Source organism: Triturus cristatus, chromosome 4_1 (assembly GCF_964204655.1).
Source record: "Triturus cristatus chromosome 4_1, aTriCri1.1, whole genome shotgun sequence".
Taxonomy (NCBI): Eukaryota; Metazoa; Chordata; class Amphibia; order Caudata; family Salamandridae; genus Triturus; species Triturus cristatus.
In genome coordinates, this window is record NC_140585.1 from 35,531,957 (window position 1) to 35,544,169 (window position 12,213).

The following is a 12,213-nucleotide window of genomic DNA, read 5'->3' on the forward strand; positions in this document are numbered from 1 at the left end:
AGCATTCAATTAAAAAGATGGTCGGAGCTTCAAATCCATACCTCAATACAGCATGTCTCAAAGAGACCGCACAAGCGCTGCCTAGGAGAGACCTAAAAAGGCAACAGAACTTAACTGCAATGTTTAAATAGGTCTAGACTTATTTAAACAATGCCAATTATATAGAATAATGGGGGGAAATTCTGAGGTGGGTCTGGTGATTATTTTCCCCATCGACAGAGGTGGCGCGGCATTAAAAAGTTTGAATACCACTGCTCTGGGGACTCTACACACTGGGTCCGCACATGCGCAGTATCCGATGTCTCAATACTCGGACAAGTTTTGAAAACCAATGATAAAGCCCGCTTTTGAGAAAGTACCACCCTTCACCTGGCTGTGATTGGCTCGCTGCGTAAAACGTCACCTGTTGCGTTGTCTAGGGAACCCCTCCGCTTGGCAAAATGGCGCTACCCGAGCCCGTGCGGAGGCAGCTGAACACCTTCACGCGCACCGTGTTCACCGACACTAATCGCACGGGGCCGGAGAGCGAGGAGGAAGTGGGGACTCCCGGTGAGTATGCCGGGGATCAGTGGTTTGGTGTGCAGCGTCTCTCTCGCAACTCATCCGCGAAGGGCGGAAGTACTTATGACGCCATGTTGGCAAGGTGCTGAAGTGCGCGTGACGCCATCTTTGTACAGGGCGTAGTGGCGTGAGCTAGGCTAGCCCTGAATCGGAGCCAGGAGTAGCGTGACCTAGGCAGTGGCCTATAAACCTTAAATCTTTCCTCTTCCTCTTCTCAAAACTGTGGTTCTGTAGCAATACTTGGCTTCCATCCTACTGGCTAGGTCGTTGCCAATACTTACAATGAATAAGTTCTTCTTCAAACCCAACCACCCTTAATCAAGCAGTACCTCAAGAACTTAATAAATAGCTAGACAAAGGCCAGCCACCTTTCCTGGTTCTCCTGAATGTTATGGGTATTTGCATAGCTGGCAACTAACTTGGGAGGGATTTGTCTGATGCCCTTGACCATGTCTCTATTTATGTCCTGTGCCGTTTAGACAAAACCGGGCTAGCCTACGAGTGAGTGTTTTGAATTGGTACAGGTCGATTTTCAAAGATAAAGCAGCAAAGTTCCTCTTGGTAGCTATACACCCATGTGTAAAAATCTTTAGTGTGGTATCCCACAGGGGTTATCTATCAGCCCTACACTATTCAATATTTATATCAAACGATTAACAGTATTTGTCCATTCTTCATGATTTATGGCTACGGTGATAACGCCTGATTGGTTGTGATATTAAATAGTGACATGAAACGGGTGAAGAAGAAAGTTTCAACATTATATATAAGCAATGGCAGGGTGGATATGGGGAAATGAGCTTCAAGTTAAGACTGCGAAGATTGAGGTTTTGGTGGTAAGGGATTGCCCAGCTATATGGATGTGTTCATGGTGGCACAAGAATATGGGACACACGCTGGTTTTATCAATTGCAGGAATATGGGAGTCATATTTGATGCATAGCTCACACTGACAGCTCAAGTAACCAAAGTCACCACTTCTTGTTTCACGATATTGATAATCCTTATTAGAGTTTTACCCCTTTTACCAACTGTCTCAAGATGGTCATGCAGGCAGTAATAACACCTTACCTGGACTGCAGAAGTGAGAAAAGAGAGGCAGACACAATCACTTACAAACCCAAGCTCTAGTGAAGAAGGAGCAACAGTTAGGACTGTCATCGCAAGTCTGGGTGAGCAAAATCAGCCGATCCCGAGACGCTGCCATCGAACAACTCAATCTCCCAAAAGCAGTCAAAGACAACCTGTCATGATTCCGGATGGACTCCCTTAAAGTAACGATAACAAAGGACCAGGGTCCCTTGACTTCTCAACTGAAGGCAACGCTTAAAGTCGAGCATTCACATTATGACCCACGGAAGAGTGCCTGCATGGAACTACACCAGAGTCACATAGGGTAGAGCAGATCCCACGCAGGTCATAGGGACTCAATCAAGTACGTAAGCAAGAAACCGCTTTGCAAAGTTCAATTACCAGGCTGCTGTTCAGCCCAGAGTATCAATCGCAAGGCCAGCACATTTTTTAATAGGGGGAATATCCTGTGGTTGCTAAAGACCATCCCTGAATTGAGCAGGTTGGAGTCAAGTGATATTACAGCGATTACATTTCTTCCCCCAAAGACTCTCAAACCTCAAAACCCATATTAGCAACATTTACTTGGTCAACCCTTGTGCAGCTAATATTATCTAGATCAGAGTTATTTAGTATATGGGGCATCAAGATCAGCCCGTTCAAAGAGACTAGTTACAAAATTACCAGTGCCTACATTGTCCAGTAGGAAGAGACTAATTCACTTTAAAAAAAAAATGCCCAGGGTTGTGTCATTACAAAGTATTTCAAACAAAGGATGCCAACCACAGACCATACAGGGAAAGATTGGGACTTTCTGCCCGCAGCTCTATCCAACAGAGAACTTGATTGAATAAGCCCTTGTTAGATAGACCTGGCACCATTGGCGTTGGTCTCCCTTCCATTTTTCGCTTTTGTCTCCTCTGTGTTTGCTGGTGTTAGATGCTCTGGGCGCTGTGCCACTGCCATTCAGTGCTACAACACGAAAGCTCCCTATTGTAAATTAACTGCATTACCTTCTATAATCCTAATTGACCCAAGGAACCTGATAGGAAAGCCGAATTTAGTATGCCTGAGCTCAGAATATTAAAGTGCATCTGGTAGTGAAGATTATTTCCATATTCTGTGGTTGAAAATACCACTTTTAGAAAGTGGGTATTTCTTGCCTAAACCTTCCAGTATGCTCTGCTGTTATGTGTATTGGCTGTCTGGTTTTGGAGGGACAGGGCAGGCTGAGCCCGACCTGGATTGAATAGAGAGATCTGCAGTTGGAGTACGGGGAGGGGTGACCCTTTGATCTGAGCAGGGCTGTGCCTGGCAAGGTGCATGATGGCTTCACCTCCCACTGTGCGTCTGATAGCAGACCCCCTCTTCCTGAAAGGCAGGATGCAGCCTTGTAAACAAAGTGCTCCAGGACGACACCAAACTGGTTCTGCTGAAGCAACTACCCAAGGGCCTGATTTGTGCTTGCCTCCTGTTGAAGTCTCAGGAACATTAGACTTCACCCATCAGCCGCCCGGATTCCTATTTGAGGGGAATTCTACTCGCAGGTGAGGCCTCTGTTGAGAAGTCCAGAGCCTCTGGTTCTACTGTGGGGAAAGCGGGCTGAAAGTCATTGTATCACTAGTGTGGGCCGCTGCAGCTGAGGAGCTGTGCCGCTGAGTGCCCGCATTTGCCTGTGTTACCAAAGTCATCGTTATCGCTATTGTGGGCCGCCGCAGCTGAGGAGCTGTTGCCGCTGAGAGCCCGCATTTGCCTGTGTTACCAAAGTCATCGTTATCGCTATTGTGAGCCGCCACAGCTTAGGAGATGGTGCCGCTGAGAGCCCGCATTTGCCTGTGTTACCAAAGTCATCGTTATCGCTTTTGTGGGCCGCCGCAGCTGAGGAGCTGTTGCCGCTGAGAGCCCGCATTTGCTGTCCTAGGAGAATCATCGCCATCGCTAGTGTGGGCCGCTGCAGCTGAGGAGCTGTGCCGCTGAGTGCCCACACTAGTCACCACTTCGAGGATCTTGTTATTACCTGCGTGTGCCGCTGGGTGCCCGCCTTAAGCCCCGCCCCAGGATTATCATGAGTGCACGCTGTGGACTGCTACAGCCGGGAGCTGTGACCTCTGCGAGTCTGCCTGTCATCACCGCGGCTTCCTTGTGAGGCTGCCTGCCGTGCCTTCTTTAAATCTCAGGTACATTGTGCATCACCGGGTTGCGTGGACCACATGCTTTTTGAGTGCCTTTTTGAGTGCCTTGGTTGCTCTTGAAGTGAATCTGTAATTATGCGCATTGTGGTTTCTTGAGTGCTTTTAAGCCTCATGTTCAGTTTATATAAAGATAACTATTTTTCTATAACTACTTGTGGTGTCCGTTTGTAGCGTCCTTCCTGCGTTATTTTGTATGGTCATAAATGCTTCACACACTGCCTCTGAGATAGGCCTGTCTGCTCGTGCTACATTACCGCAGGGGTTGTCAAAGGGTGTAGTCCCCTTACTCTGACTTAGGAAGAAGGATCCCTATTTGGACCTCGGCGCCAGCCGCTGCCAACTAGAGATCCCCATTTCTAACAGCCCTCGAGTATCTAGAAGCCCAAAGTCACCTCTACTGTCCCTGTATTCTGGAATATTAATGGTCTTACCCAGAAACGTCAGTCTCCAGATGTAACTATATTCTTAAAGAGTCACAAAATCATCGCCCTACAGGAAACCTTGGGCAAGACAAGACTCCCAAATGTAGGGTACATTGAACACTGAAAGCCGGCCTTCATGGAGTATAAACAAGGTAGACGAAAATGCGGGCTTTCTATCTCCTTTTCACTTAAGCTAAAAGGGAATATTGATTCATTAATATTTGTGGAGAATTGGCTGTCTGGAATAAAGATCAGTAGCTCAGATCACAGCAATTACTATTACTAATAAAGGTTTTTATCAGCCCAAGTGCAAGGGAGAAACAGTCTAAATTCAATCGTCTAATACAAACCCTTTGCGACTTAGCCAGTGATTTATCCTAAGGCAGCATGCTTAATCACAGGGGATATTAGCGCAAATCTTTTTCATGATCTCCCAAATGACCATGAGGAACTTGACTCAGAGAGCCCTCAAAACATCACCGTACAGGTAAAACTAAGGGGCTGCCCATGTAGTATGTTCGGAGCATATATGGTCTTGCAACTCAGTAGTGTGGGCTACAAAATATTGAATGGTCACTTCCGACAAGACACGCCACCAAATTGGACAAGAGCCGATGGGAAAACCTGCTCTTTCCTTGACCATACCATTTGCAACACTGAAATGTTCTCCCTTGTAGAGAATTATCATATTATTCACGGATAGAGAGTGATCATCGCTCTCAAATCCTCACGCTATCTCCTAATTTACCATCTCACGTTTTGGCAAGGGTTGCATACAGGGGAATGCGCACAGAGAACCTCCAACATCTCAAATTTTGTGGATCCATCTGCGATGTTGTTATGGCCGAATGTAATGAGCACCTATACGCAGCCGGGGCTAACAATGAGACCCTGATTATAAAATGAACGAGCCTTACCACGCCACTGCTTACAAAATTTCACTGACTATCCAGTCAGCTTGACTCCCCTAGTGAATTTATCACCGTAGTCATGATTAAGGAGTTTAGAATAAACGCATTAAAGCTTTTAGACGAGTCTGAAAAAATCCTGGGGAAAAGGAGCTACTCAATGCATTCAAGCAGGCACAAAAAATCTGTAGGCAAGCAGTCTTTGCTGAGAAGCGCTAATGGTCAGAGTACTTCTGGACAACACTCCTCTGTGCCAGTAAGAATCTCAACTCCAGGAACTTCATGTTCCTGGTGAATAAGCAAATGAACGTCCAAAGGGGTCTGGGAGGTGTCAATATATCAGAAGCAAAATGGGCATCCTTCCTTACTATGCATTTTTTGGACAAGGAGGAGGAAGCCAGTCCTATGGACAGGGGCTTGAAAATGACGATCGCTAATCTCTACTGGAGCCTTTTTAGAGATCTGAATCTCCTACACTCACTAGCTTGGTTACTTGACGCCATATACAAGCTGCATAGTGCATGTAATAATAAAAGGAAAAACGGACGGGGCTTCTGGGCCCAATGGTTTGCCTCAGGCACTCTTTAAATGGCACATCCTATTCGGGGCTGTTTTTTTAACTACTGCCTGTGGTCCTCCTCAATACCTGAATCATGGCATCTTGCCATAATCCATCCGATCCATAAATGAGTCACTGGAGCTGATGCAAATAATTACAGGCTAATAGCACTACTTGATAATAACACTAAATACTATGCCGGCTTGCTCCTGGAAGACCTATTGCTATGGGCTGAAAAAATCGTCTAATTCCATTCAACCAAACAGGGTTCATGGTAAACTCTGGCACGCTAACCAACTTAATGGCAACAACTGTCTTAATGGATAAAGCACAGCCATGAAATCTCTGATGCACTGCTGTTTCTTCGACTTTAAGGCAGCGTTCGACCGAGTACCAAGGGGAGCCCTGTGAGCTAAATTGCAGAGATGGGGAATACCCTCATAGCTTTTAAAGGCTAGAATCCAGCTAAATGCTGGTCCATGGAGCCGCATCAAGTTGGGAAATGGTGCTCACTTATCCAGAAAAATGTCATCATCACAGTGAGTGAAGCAGGGGTGCGTGCTTGTCCCAGCTTTTCAATCTATTAATTGGAGATCTGCTGTGGCTTCTTGATGCCAGCAACAGTCACCCCCCAAAGTCCAGCTCAGTCATACAAGGAAATGACTTCAACGATTGTTTAACCAGCTGCACACCGAAACACCCACTAACAACTTGGAGGTGAATCTGAAGAAAACAAAGGTTGTAATGTTTGGCATGGGGAAAATATCAGGGAGGTGGATGGTTTTATAATGGCTACAAAAGTGTGTCAGATTAATCTTACAAGTATTTAGGGGTGCACATTGATGCTAGAGGTTGCTTTGTGAAGCAACAGAAAGAAGTTGAAGCAAAAGACCTGATCCTTCAGGTGAGCGAAATGATTGAAACTTTTATTGGGGCCAAGCCTCTCCCCACTACTGGAAGTCATGAGGGGCAAAATGTCTTCCTCATTAACTTACGGCAGGACAATTCTACTAGGCAGGGACAACAGTTTGCTGAATAAACTCATCACAAACATATACAAATTAGTTTTTCGGCTGCTGAAGTCCTCATCTGCCGCCTGGATTAGGCTTGAGTTTGGCCTGTCCAACCAACGGGCAACTGGCGCTGGTGCCTAACTCAACCTGTGTCACAAGCTACGGGGGGGGGGGCTGGCCTGGCAGCCTAGAGGAATTTTTATGGTCCGAAATTAGCTGCAGCAGGCCAAGTCAAGCACACAGTAGGGTTCTTGAGGATTGCTAGCAACTATTGGACGAAAAAGATCTCGGGTCAGAAACCCTAGCCCACTAAACCCTAGCCCACTAAACTTCAAAACGTGTATGAACAAGCATTTACAATGTAACGGTCTCGGCATTGTTAAAGTTAGAGCTATTGGCATTGCTCATGACAATGCCGTTTCTTTAAATGTTTTAAAAACAAAAACATAAACAAAAATAATGTCCTGAGCAATGCCAATAGCTCTAACTTTACCAATGCCAAGACCATTGCATTGTAAATGCTTGTTTCCTAATGTTTTAGTCAGAACTAAACATACAAGCCAGGCCTTTTGGCTTTGCCAATGCATATTACATTCGTGGTTGCCGTTATAGTTGTGTTCTGAAAAGACCCACTTGGCTAAGGCAAGTTGAGTTCTACATGGGCTACTTATCAGTTCTGAGAAAGAGTAGACTTCTTGAAGAGGTTGTCATTAAAAATGTCACTCATCCCAGGATGCACTGCTGCCCGACAGAAAGCTGGGGGAATTGAATATTTAAGTAATAAGTCCTTTGTAGGCCTGGACGCATGAAATTCCACTCATATCGCGGTATTTTTCCCACTCCCCTCAGCATACGGTGTTCCAAAAACTCTGCTCCGAGTAGCGGAGTTTTTGCCTCGCTTGCACTCACCAGTGTTAAGTTGGCGAGCGTGGAAAAGTTTACTCCAGACCACCTCCCGGCAAGATTTCTCCACGCAGGCAGCCGCAGATGGTCACGACCGCACGCGCTGAGAAACATTTTGTTCGCGTTGAGCAACCTTTTGTTCGCCTTGAGCAACCTTCCGTTCGCGTTGAGAAACCTTGCGTTCGCGTTGAGAAACCTTGCGTTCGCGCTGAGAAACCTTGCGTTCGCGCTGAGAAACCTTGCTTTCGCGCTGAGAAACCTTGCGTTCGCGCTGAGAAACCTTGCGTTCGCGCTGAGAAACCTTGCGTTCGCGCTGAGAAACCTTGCGTTCGCGCTGAGAAACCTTCTGTTCGCGCTGAGAAACCTTCTGTTCGCATTGAGAAACCTTGCGTTCGCGTTGAGGAAGCTGCTGCTAGAGTAGACCATCTACTCGAGCGGCGGAAAGAAGCAGCGCCCCCTGGCACTGCTCATTGTATTTTTCGCGCTAATTTTCCAGCGTGGGACAAACACCTGGTGTTAAAAATCAGTGCGAGCGGTGCGGTCTAACGTTCCGCCACTTGCGGAAGTCCACGTAGCGAGGTGGAGTTTTTGGGAACTCCACAAACTAAACGCCCAGGCCTAGTCCTATGTATTAGAGGGCGTGGCAGCAAACATAGAAATAGACAATTTACTGAGATAAGTGAAGAGTTTTCAAATCGCCAATGTTTGTTCAACACTGAATGACTTATCTATATAGCGACCGCAGCACAGGAACTCGCCGCAGGGAAGCATTCCTTTAAATTGCTTTTTGGCAGCTCCCTAAATGCCCAGATGTGGGTTTTTAATCCGAGTCTCTTTCTGGCCCCAGCTGTGTCTGGCCACCTCGCCCTCTTGTTTTTTTTCCAGCAGTGGAACGAAAATTGAAGGCTGCCAGGGCCTTATTATATATAGTGCCTCTTTTTTAAAAATAAACCTTCTGTGTGGTCATTGTGCACCGCCCTGTCTCCCGCGGGCCTTCGCCCACAGCTCTGACCCCAGATGTGAGGTCCCAGCAGAAGTAGATGGCGGGAGTGTAGCTGGTGCGGCAGGTGCAGTGACACCGGGACCCCGAGGCTCTGAGCATTGCTCACATTTACTGCACAGACAGCGGTGAAGTATTGGCTTTGCAAGGGGGGGGCGTTCCACACTTGCTAGCACACTGGCAGACGTGTGGTTTTGTCTCCAAACCAAGCTGCGGTGTTTTGTTGCCTGAATTGAAAAGCTCCAGGCGCTGTCCCAAACTGAAGCCGCCTGGGTGTGCGCCTGGGGGGGGGGGGAGACTTCTGTTTGGAGAAAATATTTCCTCTTGGAGAAAAAAAATAGTACATGCAAATGTAGTTTTAGTGCGCATTCACGCAGGCGTAATCCTATGCGCAATTACACTCGCGTAATTTTATGTACAATCCCGCTCGCGTACCTGCAGTAGTCACTACTTCCGGAAATCTGGTGGCTACAATGAATTACGGTTTCTGCGCCTCTGCAGGGAGGGCCTCACTGGTGACGTCAGACCAGAGAATGGACATTCGGACGGAACATGTATGACGCCAGCCGTGTATGCATGTAGGCCCCAAAGAACGCGCTTTCTGTTACAACTTGCACCAGCGCCTTCGGGGTTGTCCATGAACCGGTTCGAGCCGCCCTGCTCCGTTTAATAAGCATCCTGTGGCCGGAGGGCTGTCGTTTGAGGAATTTGACGGCTTTTGAAGTAAGTACCTGTCCAGACCGACGTGCAGTGCGTGCTTTAAGGGTTGCATCTGAGATCACCCTTTTCTCTGACCTCCCTGGTTCAGTGCGTGCCCGATTTTTTTTTTTTTATTTTTTTTTATTTTTTTTTTATTTTTTATTATTATCATCTGTGCCGATGGAGAAGGCAGGAGATTAAAAATGCAATTGTTATAGAAGCATCTGACATTTTACAATTGTAAATTTTAGTTATTTTCGGGAAAATCTTCCAGAATGGGGCATTTTCAACCATTGCACGTTTTCATATAAGTTACAGGATTGGCCAATGCAGGGGGAGAGGAAGCCTTGCACACCGCCGCCTTTCTCCGAGGTCAGCCAGAAATGCCTCGGAGAAAGGCAGTGGCATTTTCTGATTCGGGGGCGTGTTTGTCTTTTCTCTCCTCCAGCCATTGGCTGGAGGAGATAAAGAGACTTTCTGCAAAAAACACGCCCCCGATCCGAAAAAGACGGGGCCTGATCGGAGTGACTGACCTCTTCTCCAGTGGCTGGCCAGCATTCAAGAGGCCAGCCAATGGAGAACAGGGTAGAAGAGGGGCTGGTTCAAGCCCCTCTTCTCCAAGTCATTAAATCTCCCGACTTCCGGTTCTGCCTTCGGCAGACCGGTAGTCCTCGACCTAAAAAGTGTGTTCGCCTTTGTTCATCTTATACAGATATAGCACTGCTCCCCAAATGCAGACATGCCTGGGCAGTCATCAGCTGGTATCAGCCTGCCACCCCAGCATCATATTTTGCCGACACGTACGCCATCCATCTGAAGGCAAGATTTCGGGGCCTTGGGTTAGGGGAGTGGCCGCTTCTGAAACATGTAGCTAGTTGGCATCGGCCAGGTGAGGAAACAACCTGCAGGGGTTGTGAGTGCCGTGAAGCTGTGTGTCTCTGTCCATCATTGCCTCCCTAAATTCTGACAACCTAGCTTTGAACATCCTGTTGACAAAATTTGTCACCATTACATCTCACAGGCTTAGTCGTCTAGGGGCTCAACATGTGGGCTCTGCTGACTTTCCTAAGGCATGTGTTGAGAGGTCCAGCCTTGTGCCTTTGCCCCATAGGGTATTAGTTCAACAATCGATCAGTTTTATAATACTGTGTCCTACATCAATTGACCCATAAATGAATGAAATAATTTTATAGAGCGCGCAATACCCGATGGTGTATCAGCGCTACACAGACCATAACAAGGAAACCTTCTGCCAGATGAACACCTCTGGTGAAGCTCCTTGATCTATTGAGTAAACAGCCAGGTCTTCAACTGTTGTGTGACGCAAACCTGATGGTGACTGCTTTGAGGAGCATCCTGCTGCCACCTGTGTTGAAAAATTGTTTGCATTAGCACTTTATCGAACCAACGCGCTGTTATTAATGAGGTACAATTTGCGGCTACTCCTGTAGCGCTAGCACCTGTGAGACATCCTATGTGCACCTGAAGATCACCCTGGTGTTGTCTTTCTCTTAAGTGAATCTAATGTATGATACATTGTAAAGAACACCTCGCTGCGATTGTTGCAGAAAAACTGCTGCTACATAGTTCACTGAGTCATTTTGCTGCTATCGACGATGATTGACTTGCTGCTACAACTGTTGCACTAGCTCTTGCGAGATATTTTTTGCATGTCTTAAAATTGTTTTATTGTATCGTATGTTTGTTTGCTGTGATTGCTAGTCTGCTGCTATTGCTATGAAGCTCTTGGAGTGATGCCACGCTCTGGGTCGCACCAAAAGGACCAATTTTACAGTGGAACTTTTGCACTAGCACTTTTTCACCACTAATCTTTTATTAGCCCATTCGTGTGGTACTCACTCTATGTTTTAAACTGCTGATTTATGCATCTTAATATGCACAAATTTGTCCTTTGTTTTTAATAACTATATTTGTCTTAAACCATCACAATCAAATGCTGCTTTTAAAGTTGTAATATCAGCTAAGTGTTCTTTTCATTTGTAGCGGTTTTAAATAACTGCAACTATATATATCTGGACTACCAGTTAACATTATGTTATACATGGATTTTATGACAGCGTATTTGCACAGTTTTGAATTTATTGGTACTAACTGTTCTATCAACAACCTCAATCATTGCTCAATTGCACTATTGCGCATTTGCACTATGAATTCTGCTAATTTTGCACATTGTAATTATTTTGCTCTGACTCCCCAATTTACAGATTCTCTATAGATTTTCTATTGTACATTTATGAATTAATGTGATCATATTTCCAACGTTCAGTTTTTGTGCATTTGTGTACATGATATGAAGTATAAATAGCTTATATACAGATATAGGACACAGGCTCAGCACGACCAACCATCAATATTTATGTATTTATTTACAGGCAGTAGTATCAACCATGATCTAATAGTTGTTTTATTATTGTCACCAGCACTTTTTGGCACTTGCACTTTGTTTATTAATTTTTTGCACAGTCACTGGTATGTGGTCTACATGCTCAACAACATTAAGACCATTTGGTGATAACTCCTTGTTTCCCTGGTGTATATAGCTTTAAAAGCAACTCCAGTGAGTACCATGGTTTAAGGCACTTGCCGTTTATGTATATAATATTGTGTATCATTATGTTCACTACAAACCATGGAGGATCAATCTTAAAATATTTACTTGTATTTTCAATATTGTTTTTATCAAGTATAGTATTTATTGTCATTAATGGTTTGAAAGAAGAGACTATACATATAGTGTGTTGTTGAGTTCTATAGAGCAGGTGGGAGGGATTGTCCTCCAAGGAAGTGACTATATAATCACGTTAAGGGTCCTGGCAAGTCATGTGATCAAGACCGGGGTGACCTGGTCGAAACGCGCCATGCTG

General features: G+C 45.7%; 1 protein-coding gene across 1 annotated transcript in view; it reads left to right on the top strand.

The window, feature by feature from the left end:
- The first annotated feature begins 379 nt into the window (after positions 1-379).
- TMEM17 (transmembrane protein 17) overlaps positions 380-12,213 on the top strand; it is a 93,716-nt gene continuing 81,882 nt past the window's right edge. The window contains exon 1 of the mRNA XM_085651421.1: positions 380-549. Within this exon, the coding sequence (XP_085507547.1) occupies positions 441-549 (109 nt within the window). The 5' untranslated portion in view covers positions 380-440. The remainder of the gene's footprint in view (positions 550-12,213) is intronic.